The 17,533-nt window shown below is 37.2% G+C and overlaps 2 protein-coding genes across 12 annotated transcripts in view; both read right to left on the minus strand.

Moving 5' to 3' along the window:
- kdm2aa (lysine (K)-specific demethylase 2Aa) overlaps positions 1-11,893 on the minus strand; it is a 32,189-nt gene extending 20,296 nt beyond the window's left edge. For 4 of the 10 annotated variants that reach the window (XM_081361616.1, XM_081361622.1, XM_081361623.1 and 1 more), the window contains exons 1-6: positions 11,586-11,866; positions 1,236-1,374; positions 1,050-1,128; positions 810-856; positions 522-700; positions 329-435 (exon numbers count right to left, since the gene is read on the minus strand). In XM_081361616.1, the coding sequence (XP_081217742.1) occupies positions 329-435; positions 522-700; positions 810-856; positions 1,050-1,128; positions 1,236-1,374; positions 11,586-11,636 (602 nt within the window). In that variant the 5' untranslated portion in view covers positions 11,637-11,866. Of the gene's footprint in view, positions 1-328; positions 436-521; positions 701-809; positions 857-1,049; positions 1,129-1,235; positions 1,375-10,381; positions 11,243-11,585 lie in introns of those variants that run through there. The other 6 variants (XM_081361619.1, XM_081361617.1, XM_081361620.1 and 3 more) reach the window with 5 other exon arrangements.
- Positions 11,894-11,980: 87 nt separating this feature from the next.
- stx3a (syntaxin 3a) lies at positions 11,981-17,318 on the minus strand. 2 transcript variants are annotated; one of them, XM_081361425.1, is made up of 11 exons: positions 16,899-17,318; positions 16,199-16,273; positions 16,012-16,111; positions 15,827-15,901; positions 15,656-15,726; positions 15,461-15,569; positions 15,275-15,348; positions 13,826-13,960; positions 13,574-13,684; positions 13,115-13,200; positions 11,981-13,043 (listed from the first exon to the last, which is right to left on the minus strand). In XM_081361425.1, the coding sequence occupies exons 1-10, from the start codon at positions 16,926-16,928 to the stop codon at positions 13,123-13,125; spliced, it is 858 nt and encodes a 285-aa protein (XP_081217551.1). In that variant the 5' UTR covers positions 16,929-17,318; the 3' UTR covers positions 11,981-13,043; positions 13,115-13,122. The 2 variants fall into 2 exon arrangements, 1 of the variants encoding a protein (XP_081217551.1); XR_014029891.1 differs by having other exon boundaries at positions 12,042-13,043; positions 13,115-13,412.
- Between the last annotated feature and the right edge of the window lie 215 nt (positions 17,319-17,533).

Below are 17,533 nucleotides of genomic sequence, written 5' to 3' on the forward strand. Positions count from 1 at the left end.
TACCGCCCACTGGAATCCAAAACTTTTCAACTCGCAAGCGAAGTTTTTAGACGTGAAAACAATGACAGCAGAACAGGGAGCAAATTTGTGCATGCGTGATGAAAACTGCAAAACGAAAAACAAAGATTTATTTGCACTGTAAAGAGTTTTGTTTTTTTAATTACATATTATTTTTGCTCTCAAACATTATGTTTGATTGCATTAAAAAAAGGCACAAAGGTAACTCCATAGGTGAACAGACCCTTTTTGTTTTAAAGCCTTCACAAGATGAAATGAGATCAAGCATGAATAAATATAAACTATACTGAAATATCAAAGAAATGCTCACTTCTGCACTTTGGGGTATTGCATCTCCATGATAGAGTTTGTGGCATCTCTTTGCCTTTCTTTTAAGTGCCTTGGCCACATGTTGTCCACCCAGTCAATCATGTCCACCTGTGACAACATGGAAAAAAAATTGGCTATCAAAGACTGGTCTAAATATTTGTGTTTTTGACACGTCTAAGCGTTAAGGTACCTACCGTGGTAGGTCTTTTGACGAGGCTCTCTAGTTTAGTGTGGCTAAATTCAAGGCTGATAACATTATAAAGCTTCTCTCTCTGAGAGGGAGGAGTCTCATAGTAGCGCCTCCACTGGGCCATTGACATCTCTGTGCCCTTTTGAGTAGACACATCCATCACGTCAATCATCCGCCGACTTCCTGTTAACAAAGATGAGCAGGGAGGAGAGGCTGAAGCATCCCAAAGCAGAACCACTGATTTATTCACCTTTATCACCAAATTAATCATTTCCACCACAAAAACACTTACCTACAAACAACTTCACATCATTCACACTAAAGTCTGAATCCGGCATTCTGAAAAGGAAACATAGCAAATGTAGATTAGATTCAAATAAAGATCCTGAAATATGAGAAGGAAAAAGACACAAAACAGCAACAGTAAAAACAAACAGTCATAGGCCTATGAGACACTCAAAAGGGGTTTTTTTCAGTAAGAGAGTAAAGCAAATTACATGAAAAATTAGATTAAAAAAGGACAATCTCTTACTTAATGCCAAGTCCATCAGGTCTCTCAAAGATGATGGGGTCCCGGAGCCCATATCTCTGCACGTACTCATATGAGAGGTCTAAAAATTCAAATAAAAACAGGCAAATTTAAATTACACACCCCATAATGATGTATATCTCGAGTCCCGTATGAGTCCCGTAAGAACTGCAACTCTATATATATCACCTTTGCCCTCCATGCGTTTGACTCGGTCAGAGCTGAAGCGGCTGCTGTGCAGCTTCTCCTCCAGATCGAAAGTCCTCTTTCCATCGATTTCGTCGTCGGAAATGCCATCGTCTTGGTAACGCCGCCGCGTGCCAGACCGCTGTAAAACAAGAGAATCAAACAATGAAAAACCGTTGCCAGAACAACACTATTTCTCTGCATACATTAATAATTTCCCTCCAACAGTTGAAATATTGTATAATCACCACAGCATCAAATTGTTGGGCTATTTGAGCACACACCTACACTGGGCTGAGAGATGCACTTGCCCACAATCTCACACATACACATACATATACTACACTAAATAACTCACTTCCATCATGAGCACTAGCCCACACACAGCAACTATTAATACAATTTCATAAATCATGCTGATGCACAAGGATTCACTGTTGAGAGTCTTGGAGCAGAACTGCTGGTGTGGTTTCAGTGTATTTTTCCAATTGTTTTCAAAGCGAGCGCCGCGTTTTTTTAAACGCCATGAGCGTAACGAGGCGATGAGCGTTTTTTCACGCTGAAGCCCTGAGCGTTGAAGAATGTTCAACTTTGGGTAAAACGCAGCGCTCATCACTGTCACTTTTTACCCAACCGTCCAATCACAGTGGAGGAGGGGCGGGACTAATAATAACACACCGACCAACCGCCACATTCTGCTTGTTCAACGTCAACAGATGACAAGCATAATAACGGAACAAAATAAATGTAAAAGAAGACCCAGAGAAAATAAGTTACATTGTAACGACATTTTAATATAGAATCAACACAAAATATGTGCAAAATGAGATACTAGTAACTCTTTCACGGATATTCCGTATCATAACAAGCAAAGCATCTCAAATGAAAAAAAATGCTGTGCTGGCAAAACGCTCTCAAGCGCCCATAGCTAGGCGTTTTCAACTGGCTAAAAACGCTTTAGTGGACACACGGCCTAAGGCCGATTATGAATGTAATTTTATATTTCCGACTGATCATGCCAGTTGTGTTCAGTTGGCGTTTAAAATCTGCGCCAGTCATTGGAAACAGTCTGTAAGTGTGTTCAGTACAGTCTTAGCTATTCGTTAAGTGTGTCTTCGGCAGGTGAGTTGCAGTACAGTTCAGGAAGCTTCTTTAACAAGCTCTGTTCAAAAATGTATCCTTCACAGAGAAAGAAGTTGCATTTAGGATTGTATTTAAAACAAGAAGTGATGTTTTCAAAAATGTCACTGTAGCACAAATAAATGTAAGAGATGATTTCGGCAACATACACTAGCGTTCAAAAGTTTTGGGTTGGTGCAGTTTTGTTTTTGATGTTAATGCTCTCCAAGACAGGGAACTACACTGCGACCAAAATGGTCGCATATGCGACCTTTTGAAATGCCATTGCGACCAAAATTTTTAATGGGTCGCAAATGTATCACTGATTATTTTTGTACCTATGTTTTAGGCCATATGCTATGATTTACTATGAGCATTTATTAAAACAGAAATGTGTATTTTAAGAATACGTTTTATAACGTGCTCTGAGCATTCAACACATCAAGTTGGCTTCAGCCCCGCGACCGTAGATTAAAACGTACCATTGTATCTGCGCGACTCGCGAGCTCTCTCTCTCTCACACAAACGGACGCGCGCGCACACAGAGAGAAGATGATTGTAAAATGAAAATTGACGGGCTATAGTTTAAATTTTGTTCTTGCTTGTTTTTTTTCTGTCAAAATGTCGGAAAGCATATTGTATTATCCATCCGTGTTTTTAAAATTCGTTAAATGACGGACGTTTTACAACACAGCCCTCGTTATATGTCGGATTCGTCAAACTTAGCCTACTTGATATTATTTTTAGAATAAGTGATTCGTTATGCTATTATTGGACTCCTGTCTATTCATTGTCAACTGTTTTCTATAAATATGTTTGTATTGGCTAACATTTATGCAGCTAATGCGTGTCCTGTTTAAAATGTGCAATGTTCAAATGCAAAGACAGCACGTCACAAATAGAAGCTCTTTTCCCTGTGCTATTTAGTATCATATTTGGTTATTGGAATAATAAATTAAGTAGCCTATCTTTATTGTACACCTGTTTTTTTTGTTTTGTTTTTTTCCCTTTTTTTTACTGTTTTCTAGGGGTTTCTTAATTTTAGACCAGCACACATTATATGCAATGCAATGCAATGCAATATAATGCATGTGTGTCCCATGTGTGACATATTTTGCACACAGGTAAAGGTGCCCAACATAAGTCATTTCTAAAGTAAAAAAAAAAAAAAAAAAAAAAAAAAAAAGTAAAATGTTTTGGAAAATTTCTCTTTATTTGATTATCAGTAAATTTGTTTTCTATACAGAGATATCGATATCGGTCATAACAGCAATATTAATATCGGTTATTATCGGTATCGGCCACAATTTTCACATCGGTGAAAGAACTTAAGAGTTCAGGAGTCTGCCCATCTGTGCCAACCATAGCATGTTGAAATCCATTTTGCACTTTATTGTGTACTGTATTTTCTATTGCAGTAAATCTATCCCAACCAATGTTAAAGAAAACAAAAACAAGAAGGCATGTGGTTTAAAAGATGGCAAGTAAAATAAAAAGCACATCTGTATGCAATACAGTTTCATTATTGTTCATTATTATCCAGAGTGGCTTACTATAAACAATTTGTGCGACCAAATCATGTTTTGCGCCAGTAACTGAAAAAGTTAGTAGCGCAAGTGCCACCAGTGGAAAAGGTTAGTGTAGTTCCCTGCAAGACTTCATTTACTTGATCCAAAAATATAGTAAAATAGTGAATCAGTGTCACACGATCCTTCAGAAATCATTCTAATATGCTGATTTGGTTTTTCCGGGGCATCAACGGAATTGTGCAAGTGTGTTTGTTTGTTCCCGGCATTTTGGTAATGAATGTTGTCGGCCCAGTTCGACGCTGGATTTGCAGATCAATTGAAACTGAAAGATGGAGCGGTTCCAGCAATAAAAGTAAGTACCGCAGGCGGTAAGTAAAGCTGCAGTAAATGTCTGAGTTTTGTTGGCAATTGGTGTGCAAGTGCATAGAATTTAAACACGAACGTGTAGTGAATCAAAAGTTATCCAGTAATAATGCAATGATGTATTGTGTGTGTTTAAATACATTTGTTTAGCTGACCACCATAAGTGTCCATTTGTTTATTCTAAAACCACTCCGTGCTTGTGACTCTTTAGCTCCATCCACAGTAAGCCTTCCAGGAGCTTGACTGTTTTCGGAAAGAATCGGTACAGCTGTATCTGTCTTTTATAAATCTGAAAACCAAAACTATAGAATTAAAGACTCTTCGGAGATATAAAAGATGCAATACTACTCTATAGGTAGCCTACTAAAGATTAACATGAGATTGGCAAAAACTGTGTGTGTTATGTACCTTTTAAAGTATCTTTTCATTTTTAAAATCATTTCATATATCAACATTTTATTTTTAAAACATAAAAACATTATTTATGCATTTATGCCACATCTGAGCTGTATTAAACAGTCAGTGTAAATACATCTAAATCCACTTCAGATGCAGCTTCTGTTTCCTCTGCATTGCAAAGACGGATTTCATTTGATTGGTAACAGCCCTATAGAAGCTTATTGTTCTAACTGAATTTATTGATTAAATGTAATAATTTGACATAATAAATGATGCATAGGTTACATTTAATTAAGAAAAAATTCCCTTATAAATGGTAAAAAATGCAAAAAGAATGAAAAATTTAAACTAAAATTTTATTTCTGTCACTGAAGCGAACCAACCACCGCACAGAATATGAAGAATAACAAAAACTTCAGGAGTCAGCTGTCCACGGCAGTCCTAAACCTGCCAAAGTACCAGCACAATAAACACACGCAGCAAAATATCATCTGATTATCCTTAATGACAAAATCGCAGAAAATAGAGATATTATTATTTTCGTCAATTTTGCACACCTCTAACATAAATCTTTACTTCTATTCTAAATAGAATCCTTTACATTCACTTTGGATACATTTAATGCATCCTTGCTATAATATTATTATATGTATAATATATAATATTAATTTCTTTTTTTTTTTTAATCTTACTAACCCAAAACTTTTGAACAGTAGTTTGCCGTTTTAATGATGCTGTGATCACCAAGAGCAGGTGACTAACACATACAGGAGGCACACAATGAACAAAACAATAAGACCCTCCTCTGCTCGCCCTTGCCTCTGCCCTCAATGTCTCTATGGTGATGTGGAACCACTAGCCAATCACATGCTTCCTAAAGCCCTGTCATCACACCCTCTCAACGACAAGAGAGAAAAAAAGAGGGGCGTAGAAAAAAAAGAAAAAAAAAATTCTATGAAATGATTTTTAGCATGACTGTGCAACATCTTAGGAAATTTTCTCCAAACCATTCACATATCCTGATTGAACCATGTGCACCTCTATGAACATGCAATCAAAACCCTTTATATTAGCACACAAAGGTCCAATCACACCAGCCAATTATTGGTCTCATCTTTAAGGCACTGTATCAAGTTAAAAACAGTTCAACTTTTAAAACCGTGCCTCAGGACACGTGTTCTGTTCCAATACATCAAATGGGTCCTGTCTAGTTGCTTTGAAAATTCCTGTCACAAACAATGTCGCCATGTACACAATGTTCCTATTCTAACCAATCAGATGGTGTGGTACTGCTAAAATGCAATTGTAAACAATCACAATATTAAGAACAGACATTTTTAAAGATGCAGTTGTTATCAAGATCAATCAGTGCTGTCATTTCCGAGTACGTAGGCACTTGTGCCCATCCCTAGTCAATGATGCTGCAGTCTTCCCAAATTCCTGGGCCTGAGGGCAAACCCTGCCAATCTGTCACTCTCTTATGCTGTATCATTGCATCTTTCAATCTCTTCCATTCACAACAAAGATCTAGAAATATGAATTCACGGTGAAACAGTACAACCTGTACAGCAACGTGTCCCCACACTGGAGGGAGATGAAATCAATCAAGATGAAGTGGAGTATGAAAGGAGAGAAATGAAAAAAAAAAAAAAAAATGCAACTGATGGCAGGACTAAAACCTTCTCTGTGCCCTTCCACATGCAGCTTTCGATCGCCCTCTCTCCAAGCGAGGCCCTAGACCGCAGTGCGCTAGGAGGAAGCCCTTGTGGAGGGCAATGAGACACTACACACCTCGCACCTTCAGTGTCACATCTTCCTGCTGGCTTTTCCTCTTTCTGCCTCTCCGTCTCATCAACAACATCCCCCCGTCAACAAGCGTAAGGATCTCCTGTCCGTTCTCCATCCCTGCATTTCTTCCCTTCTTTCAAAATGGGAAAATCTGCTGTCTGTTCTCCTCTGTCATCCTTTCGCCTCTGCAGTGCCCCCGCCCACTCCTCCCCCCGTTTCCGCATGTCTGATCACATGGTCTGCTAAACCAATCTAATCATTCATCCTCCACTTCACCAGTCTCTACAAAAACAGCGTGCACACAACAATCTCTCAAATCCTGCTCACTTCTCCATCCTGCTCTTCAGAGAACTACCGTGGGCAAATGTTACAACCAAACCACCAATATGATTTCAGACCATTTTAGAGATAAATTCTAACGCATTGATCGAGATCTTTTAATTTATGTGCAACAAATTCTCTAAAACCCAACCTTAAACAATAGCACCAACTGCACATTAATAATTTTCTGCATGCACAAGTGTCAGGCTGCATCCGAAATCACATCCTTCCCTACTATATATTGGCTAGTAGGCAAAAACCAGTATGTGATAAAATAAGTATGTCCGAATTCACAGTACTCATAAAAGAGTAGGCGAAAAATACCTGGATGACCTACTTTCGGCTAGAATCTGAAGTGTGCATGCATTCGATGAACACTTTACTATCCCATGAGGCCACGGGAGGGGATTTGTGAATGGCAGTGAAGCGTTGGTAAGTCACATGAGAATGACAACATGGCGAATGTAGTACGTCCAGATTACATTCACACACTCATACTGTAAAGAACGCACTTTTTAGCAGTAAAATAAGTACCTACTCAAGAAAGTATGCGATTTTGGACACAGCCATTGTGTCAACGACTAACATTCAGAATCTTTACGACTGAGGTGTTGTTGGGGTAATCCAAAACATAAATGAATATTAAAAGTGTATGGCGCTAAAGCGACATGTCAGTTTGGATCAAGAGAATTAAACCATTTAATCGAAAATAAGATGAGGGGGGGGGGGACTATATATAAGAACATAGACTTAATAAATTATTTATTGAATTTTGTGGTGTAGAAGATGGGGGGAAAAAAAAAATCACAAGTTTTACACAATCGTGATGATGCACTGCAAGCTGCTGGCATTCATAACTGGCAGGTTTCATCGCAAGTAAACTCCATAAGGACTTTAATGCATAATAATATAGTCTAGAGAATAAATGTATTTTAGGGCTGCAACTAACGATTATTTTGATAATCGATTAATCGGACGATTATTTTTTCGATTAATCGATTAATCGGATAGGGTTTTTTTTTTTTATTCAATTTGATTTTTGTTTATAACTAAATAAAACCCTAAATCAGGGTATTTATGTGTAAAAGTGTACTTTAAAAAGTGCAAAAGCCACACATTGAGTTTTACTAATATAATCTTTAATTTTTACATTTTAAACCCCAAACACAAAAGTGTGTCCAGTTTTTAAACAGTAAAACTTCTTTAAATATCCAAAATATAAATAAACAAAACAAAATATTGAGTTGCGCTGCTCATATAAACTTCACATTATGAAATTAGGACACAAACATGTTTGTAATAAGATATTAAGCAGCAGATTTTGAATTCCAATGTAGAATGCGATCTGTTATTTCTTGATAACAGACCGCTGCGAAGTATAACACACCAGAAAAACAGAGCGTTGCTATGGACGCAGGATTCTAACCGTAGAGACGGAACGGACTATTTTCTTTAGCGGAAGCAATACAATCATTTTTAAATCAATAAACTCCTTTTTAAATCAATATTTTGTGTAAAATTATTGATTTATTTGGTGGGTAGCCATGTAATAAGCGGGATTATCCCTTACATAGTAGACAAATGCTATAAAAAGAGAGCGGAATGGAGCAGCTGACAACAGGCTTGATTAAAAGTACAGGAAAAATGATGTATTACTGCACAAGCATTCGCTGAAAACCACAGACTACAGTGACTAAAAAACAATATTTTACTGCTGCTGTTATTAACTGCCTTTATATTTAGTGCTTCACTTTGTAAACACCATTTAATTTAACCTATTTCTGCGGTAGCGCTATTTTAATCCATCACTTATGTTGCGAGCGACCTGATTGCGCAACCTGATGCTCGATACAAAATAGATCTAGTGTGACTGTCCCGAAGTTAGTAAACAAAGCTGTTTACACAGTAGCATTGAATTAAACTAGACTATACCATTTTCACATCTTCATATAATGAGAATATACAGTTTTTGCTTGCCGTGCTGATGTTTCTCTCCGATTACTCTCTGCCATTTCGCGTGACTGCGTTGTCATGAAAGTGACGTCATCAGTAACGCTCCCCGTCACGTGAGCAGACCAACTAATCGACAATGACATTCGTTGACAACGATTTTCATAATCGATTATTATTGATTTTATCGATTAGTTGTTGCAGCCCTAATGTATTTAAAGGATTAGTTCACTTTTAAAAAAACTTTTGCTGATAATTTACTCACCCCCATGTCATCCAAGATGTCCATGTCTTTCTTTCTTCAGTCGAAAAGAAATTAAGGTTTTTGATGAAAACATGGATTTCCCCCCATATAATGGACTTCAATGGGACCCAAACGGTTCAAGGTCCAAATGACAGTTTCAGTGCAGCTTCAAAGGGCTTTAAACGATACCAGACGATGAATAAGGGTCTTATCTAGCGAAACGATCGGTCATTTAAAAAATAAATAAAAAAGTTTAAGTTTTATAAGCACAAATGCTCGCCTTGCTCTGTTCGTGACGTCACGTAAAACGCAATTACGTTGAAAAGGTCACGTTTGACGTGTTTACAAATGTGCGGAAGGAGGACCATATACACATATTCAAATGTATTTGTGTCAGTTTATCGTTTAAAATGGCCATTTCGTGTGCGTATCCTGGGTGCTTTAATATTAAAAAGCCTAAAAGAAAATTTTCTTCAGGACAGAAATTTTTCAAGCGTGACCTTTTCAACGTAATTGCGTATTACGTGACGTCACGAACGCGCATCACAGAACAGAGCAAGGCGAGCATTTGTCCTTATAAAACTTAAACTTTTTAATTTATTTTTGAAATGACCGATCGTTTCGCTAGATAAGACCCTTATTCATCGTCTGGTATCGTTTAAAGCCCTTTGAAGCTGCACTGAAACTGTCATTTGGACCTTGAACCGTTTGGGTCCCTTTGAAGTCCATAATATGGGGAAAAATCCTGGAATGTTTTCATCAAAAACCTTAATTTCTTTTCGACTGAAGAAAGAAAGACATGGACATCTTGGATGACATGGGGGTGAGTAAATTATCAGCAAAAGTTTTTTTTAAAAGTGAACTAATCCTTTAACTTCTTGATGAGGCAAAGGGAATTTAGATATCTGCAAGATCTTCAACGAAATAGCCGTGTCAACTAGAAAATCTCTAGGTGTTTTTAATCACCATAATTTATTGCAAGTACGCTTTGTGAATTTACTCGGATTACTCTGATAATTTTACAGATTTTGTTATGTGAAAATGGAAATGTTTTCAGATCATGCACCTGTGATGGTCAGTGGTTGCTTGCACATTTGCTGGTCACGTGGACCTTCTGTCAGAAGCCAGCCACGAATTCAACATCTACTGTATTTATCCTTTCCAATGAAAGTGCAAAACTTGTCAAAGCTTTCAAGAAATCTTTAAATGACGTTATGACATCTGCTATGTCAAATTTTTTTAAACATCTGGACGCATTAAACCGGTACGGAGAACATAAAATGAAAATAAGTCTTCTTCAGTCACACCTTGCGCTGCAAACATTTCAACAGCAATGGAATTTATCAGCGAACTGCTCTCAATTCAGAAACTCCATTGCAGACTACCATCCAGAGCAAAACGTTTTATTTTCCAAGTGTCTACTGTGCTGTACTTACCAGTCGCTTGCTGTAACGCGGTTTGGGATCGTCCATTGTCAGGATAAAGACTCACGCGCAGCCCGCCAGCGAACGGGCAAGTCGCGAGCCAGCGAACGCGCCTCTGTCAGCTTATCCCGTCAGAATTAACCGCCACAAGTTCAACTGTTCTCGATGGACATTGGACACTTTATTAGTGTCTGTCTAATCGAAATATCGTCACTTTACATGGATACTGCCAAGATAAAAGAATCGCTGTTTTCGAATAGTTGAAAACTCGTCCGCAGCTTTTTTCACATAAAAACGGACCATCGCGCTACAAAATTCTTGTATTATATTTCACACCAAAAAGAATAAAAATCATGAAAGCTAGGTTGTCAAGCTAAGCGCTGCTGAGGGGAGAGTGAACGAGCATCAGCACCAGCTAACGTTAACCAGCCTACAAATATTACGCGAGTGGTAAAAAAAAAAAAAATTAAAATACAAAGAGATAGTGGGTTTTGCTTATACATACGGCTTATATGTACAACGTATAATATTGCAGTCACCCATGAAGAGTGAGGCGAGAAATGAAGAGCGTATATTTATCGAGCAACATACGCTAACGTTAATCTCGGTTCAAGTTTAAAATAAAAACATTTCCACAAGACTTAAACTCAGGCTCACAGTGGGGAAAATCCAGCGGTCAAAATAGTCCTCGTGTACTGTTTACTAATAAAATGTGCACTCCGTCTAGACTCGTCTGGTAACTTTCATATTCTAACGTTAAGTGAAAGTAAGCCTTATTCAGACAGCTCCACTGTGTGAATTCACGACAAAGTTAATATAGTAGAATAGATCATTCGCCGCCATTTTCACATCGTCACAAAAACACCACGAAGTAAGCCCCGCCCGCTACAGACTTGGCATCCAATCACAGACACATGCGACGCCATCGATTTGACTCCCATTGGTTAATGCTGCTGTCACTTCACAGGGAGGCGGTACTAAGAGACAAATAATAGTACAAGAAACTAGACGAGCCATGCTCTCATTGGCTGGAGTTGCACGTCGATCAAAACAGCTACACAAAGATTGGCTTACATGTGCTGTAAGCTTCGCGTTGCCAACCAATCAAATGGAAAATATCAACACACTCATTCAGTTTTGGCAAAATGTCTGCAACCAAATTGTTTTTTTTAACATTTATTTCATATGTGATTAGTTAAACATAGCTTTTAGGTACCTTAGCTCTTACGTGGCTTGGCGTCCCATCGCCGGCGGACGTCCAGTCCATGACTGCATATAAAGCTCTGGCTTGTGGCGTCTGGTGAAATAAATCTACATTTTCTTTCGAATTAGCCCAGTGTAACTTCACATAAGGTCATCATGAAGTCCTCGACATTCCTTCGAGTCCAATAAACTGTTTTGAAATACTCTGAATAATTGTACAAATTGAATTTTCATCCGTAATCGACCCCAGGTAACTCCGCATGGTAAAACTTTTCGTTTAACCCAATCGATCAGGAAGTAGTTGCTGATTGGTCAGCAGTCACCTAACGCGCAGCAACTCATTGGACCAAACATCTGTCGATAACCACAACGTCACAATCGACTCCAGAAAAGTTTATCACATAAATAAACATTACAAATCATTTATTGTTTTTAAGCCTTGATGAAAGAACGGATAACACAGATTTTTAGACACCTCGGTCTTTTAATCACGACTACTCAGTCTAGACAATAACTCAAGTAAGACTACTGTATAATTAAACTCAGGTGTCTCCAAAATATACAATACTACTATTATCACTTACATAAGAGAAAAATACTAGTGCTAAAAGTGCTACTCATCTGCATTAAATAAGTAAATGGTCAGTAACAACAGAACCACTCTCATTGAAAATCTCACAAATATTTTGACAAATACTAAATTAAAAACATGATTTAAACATGATCTAAAGTTTTTTTTGTTGTTGTTTTTTTCCAGTAAGGACTAAGTGGGCACAAAATATTTGACATTGGTAGTGTAAAATGTTTCACATGTCAGTTAAAAAAAAATTGAGGCTTCAAAAACAAAACGTAACCTCTTATTTATCTTTTATCATCATACATAGGCTTTCTCATAAATTCCCATACAACAATTAAATAAATTAAAGGGTTGGTTTGCCCAAAAATGAAAAATGTGTCATTTACTCACCCTTGTGTTGTTCCAAACCTGTATGAATTTCTTTGAACACAAAAGAAGAAGATATTTTGAAGAATGTTGGTAACAAGACAGTTGACTTCCATAGTAGGAAAAATACTATGGAAGTCATTGGCTACCATCAACTGTCCTGTTACCAACATTCTTCAAAATATCTTCTTCTTTTGTGCTCAACAGCAGAGAGAAATTCATACAGGTTTGGAACAACATGAGGGTGAGTAAATAATTACATTTTTGGGTGCACTGTCCCTTTAAAGCTATTTTTCATACCACAGCCCTAAAATTGACAGCTAGCTTTTACATCACATTATACTATGATGCCTCTAACAATGCAAGGCCAACTGATAAGACAGGAAGAATGTAAAAGACCAAATAAGATAAGCCAGCACGGGAAAACATGTTGTGTCAGTAGGGATGCTTATGTTTCACTGGCACTAAGATGCTTCTCTTGATTCTTGATAGAGACTCTGGACTTGGTAGATTAGACAACGTCTTCACCTGAAAAAGACAGGATGTTACTCACAAACAGTCAACATAGAGTTTATAAATTTAGCTTTATGAATGCTTACCTTGAAGTTTATGTCAGCCAGCTATACACCAGAGAACCACCGATGACCGCAAGAATTGTGCAACACAGCATGATCATCATCTTTTTCTACAAAGTTGGAAGTGAGTGGACAGTGACAGCATGATAATGATATAATAATAGCAGAGGAAAGCAGGGGAAAGGATGATTGGGAAGGAGAGAGTAGGAAGAGTAAGGAGAGTTTAGAAGGTGTAGCGAACAGACATATAGAGATGGGGATGAAACCGAAATATAGAGAGAAGGAAAACAGAAGAAACTCAAAGCATGATGAAAAATAAAACCTGTTAAACATAAAAAAAAAATTGCTGCAAGAAACATAAAACACTATTTGAGAATCCTACAAATGGTAGTCTGCATTTTATAAATGAAAATAAGCTATAAAGTGAAAGTGTTGTTTATTATATGACACAATTGTTTTACTCCTCATAATTTCCAAGCTCACCCTGCGTGCTTCCTGTTGGAACTTGGCAGCCTTTTTAGTGTCAGCCACAGCTCTTTCCACAAAACCCACGGACTGGTCCATGTTGCTCTCAATTCTGTCAATCATAGTTCCCTGTTGACAGATTAGAATAAAATGCTGAGGATATATAATAGGCCGGTGTTCAACCTGAATCAAACAGCAGCTGTAATCACAAGGCCTCCGAAATGGGGCTGTATCTCTGCTTTATTCTCCAGAAAAGACAAACACATGTACCTGATTCTCCACCAGCATTGCAATGTCCACGAACATGTCATGCAACTCTTTTATGCTGCTCTCCAGTCGCATAATATCTTTGTGTCGTGCCTCAATCTCACTTAGTGCCTGTTTTGATATTCCAGAGTCCATAATCTATAGAAAAGGAGAAAGTTGTTTAAATAATAAACACAGACTAGTGTTCAAAAGTTTAGGATCGGTATGATTTTTTTATGTTTTTATTTAGTCTCTTATGCTCATCAAGGCAGCATTTATTTGAACAGAATACAGTAAAAAATGTAATATTGTGAAATATTATTACTATTTCTATATTTTAAAATGTAATTTATTCCTGTGATGGCAAAGTTGAATTTACAGCATCATTACTCCAGTCTTCAGTGTCACATGATCCTTCAGAAATCATCCTAATATGCTGATTTGGTGCTCAAGAAACATTTCTTATTATTTTAAATTTTGAAAACAGTTGTGCTGCTTAATGCTTTTTTGGAAACCGTAATATAGTTTTTCAGGATTATTTTATGAATGGAAAGTTCAAAAGAACAACATTTATTTGAAAAAGATATTTCTTGTAACAATGTAAAAGTCTTAACTGCCACTTTTATGATTATGATTTCACTTTTCTAACTTTAGTTAGTGTGTAATGTTGTTTGAGCATAACCAACATCTGCAAAGTTACAACGCTCAAAGTTCAAATCAAAGGGAGACATTTGCTTTTACAGAAATCACTTTTTTTAAGGACTACAACAAACGGCTGGTAGGGACTACACAAGCTTCCTCCTGGGTAAAACCCTAAAATTTACATAAACCCCACCCCCGGGAACACGATTTATAGATTATCATGACAGAATATGCTAATCAGTGACTAGAAGATAACTACTCATAAGCTACATAAATTCATCAACTAACCATTCAGAAATGTTGTCTACATGTTGTCACTTCTTCTTGAGTCTCTCCATCTTTGTCTGACTCCGGTTTGAACATAAAAGGCTAAAAGTTTTTGAAATTTTCAGTGCATGTCTGTGTGAGGTAAAAGGACACAAGCTCTTGTAGCTCCACCCTTTGTGCCGGGAGCAGCAGCTCATTTGCATTTAAAGTGACAGACACAAAAACGGTGCGTTTTTGCTCACCCTCAAAAAGTGACAATTTTAACATGCTATATAAAATATCTGTGGGGTATTTTGAGCTAAAACTTCACATACACACTCTGGGGACATCAGAGATTTATTTTACATCTTGTGAAAAGGACATTATACCACCCCTTTAATGTGTACTTGCTGAATAAAAGTATTAATTTCTTTAAAAAATATATATATATATATATGAATTTACTGACCCCAACCTTTTAAACGGCAGTGTAAGACAAGTATCCTTTAGCTCAAAAACATACAGACAAGTTATGTTCTTTCAACAAAACATCACACAGAGAGAAGTATATAGAATAGTACTCACTCCTGCTGTGAATACTGCAGCGTTACCTCCTTCCAGCATTTCCTCCAGTTCGTCATCAGTAGTGACTTTGCCAGCTGTAAGACAGAAGCCAACATTAGCCTTAAACATGCATATAACATTGTGAATACTGATATTTTGTTTTAAATCAAACCCTAAATAAGATTGGTGTATCTGCTTGTCACTCACTGATCTCCAGCTGTCTTTGGATGCGCCCTTTGCTCTTCTCTTTAAACTCCATTTGAGCTTCATTGTATTTGGTCATCACCTCTACAAACTTCTTAGCAAGAATGGCATGCTAAAATGTAGGAGATAAACACTGTATGAATAAAAAAAACGAACTAGTTTAAATCCTCTTGGGCTTGTGGTAGAGCTAGTGGTTACCTGAGATTTCTTTATCCGTACATCTGCTGAAACCCTCTCCTCGGTGTTAGATGCCAAGTTCTGCTCAATGCCTGTCAAAAAAATCCAAATTTATAGACAAGAGTGCTGTAGCAAATTGTCCAATTATTGATATATTTTCATGAACAAGCAATGCAAGAGCTGAAAACTGACTTTTGAGTTTGTTGCGAGCATTGTTGGCCAGTTTCTTTATCTCATTAGTAACTGCCTCCAATTCGTCCTGCGTCTCTAGTTGAGAAATAAGATGAGAGATATTTAAAACCTGAACATGGTGGGGAGACGACAGAGAAAAATGATAAATATCTTAAAAATAAAGGTAAAAAAATGATTAGACTAACTCTGGTCTGATGTAGGTGCAGAGAGGATGACAGAATACAGTCGCTTTATCTCGCCTATATTTTCATCAATCTTGTCTAAACTGCTGCGGATTTCCTCAATCTGTAGAACACATACAGAGAAATGACCCAATTGTGACCTTCAAACGTCCGCTTTCATTTTCTTACAATGTAGTTAATTCACATATACCTGAGTGAAGAACTCATCCATAAATTCTTTATTTTCCATTGGAATTTCCACATCATCGGGAGCTTGGTCCGACTTCTATTTTGACATACAGGAACAAAGCAGAAAGTTTATTAACTTGGCAGAAACAGTGTTTTCTCTGTGTAAAAACATATTAAACCAGTTTAAGATGGTCTTAACTGGTTTAAGCTGGTCTTCCAGGCTGGTCAAGTCAGATGGGAGACCAACTAAGATTAGCAAACTACATTAGTCTGGTTTAAGTTTTTTTTTTTTTTTTCAGCAACCATTACTTGCTTTTGCTAGTAAATTTATAGATTAGAATCCATTGCAGTTTATGTTCAAAATTTAGAACATTACAAAATGTGATATTTTAAACAGATTTGGCACCTATGACAAGTCAGGATGATGTGGATGCTAGCGAATCTCAACTATCAATGTCAGACGCGTTTTAAATTAATCGTGATGGCAGTTAATACCCTTTTAAACTATGTGTATCATCATGAGTGTAATTACTGGCAGCTAGATAATCTACGCGTAATTAACCATAACTCCCTAACTGGGTATTTGTAGGGACTCCCTACAAAGACCCAGTTAGTCAATATTGAGCTCAGGACCTCCCAGGTAGCTGCTAACGGTCAAACAGTAGCAATTCAGTCCCCAGGCCGCCGTTTGAAATCATAACTCATAAGAAAAATCCTCTTACCGATTTTAGTTGTTCCAGTCGATCCTTCATCTTCGGTTCAATGTAATATGAGACTTCAAATAGCTGTAATGGTCAATATAGAAGCTAAAAAATTCCAGCGACGCTGTTTTCAGACTGGACAACTAGTAAACATGTTAACTACAGCATGAATACTCCCAGTTAAGAGTTCCAATAGAGTCGTTAAGGATTATTGATTTAGACAAAAATATCCTATTTTAACTCAAAAATATTCTTTTTTTTATTGCAAAAAAACAAACAATATGGCAGTATAGCTTCTGTCTTGTAGTTGTCCTAAGTCTATCCTCTCAAAGCGGATTAGAGCAACAGTTGTATGCCGGGTAGCTAATCTTCCTCTGCTGAGGTGCTTCAGTTTCTCCATTACACAGAGCGATGCAAACAGCGCTTGATCGCACGCAGACTGGAGGACTCGGGAGTGACACTTAAAAATAAAATGAAGGAGTTATCAATTCAAACATAAAAATGGAAATAAATGAATACTTTTTTAAACAAATTATTATACATAAACTGTTTAATTCGTGTTTTACACGAATAAATGTAGTTAAATAAATAAATAAAAAATGATTAAACAAAAACTTAATAAAACTATTTATTTCCATCCAACAGTCGAGGTGGGT

Source organism: Scardinius erythrophthalmus (assembly GCF_964197995.2).
Source record: "Scardinius erythrophthalmus genome assembly, chromosome: 3".
Taxonomy (NCBI): Eukaryota; Metazoa; Chordata; class Actinopteri; order Cypriniformes; family Leuciscidae; genus Scardinius; species Scardinius erythrophthalmus.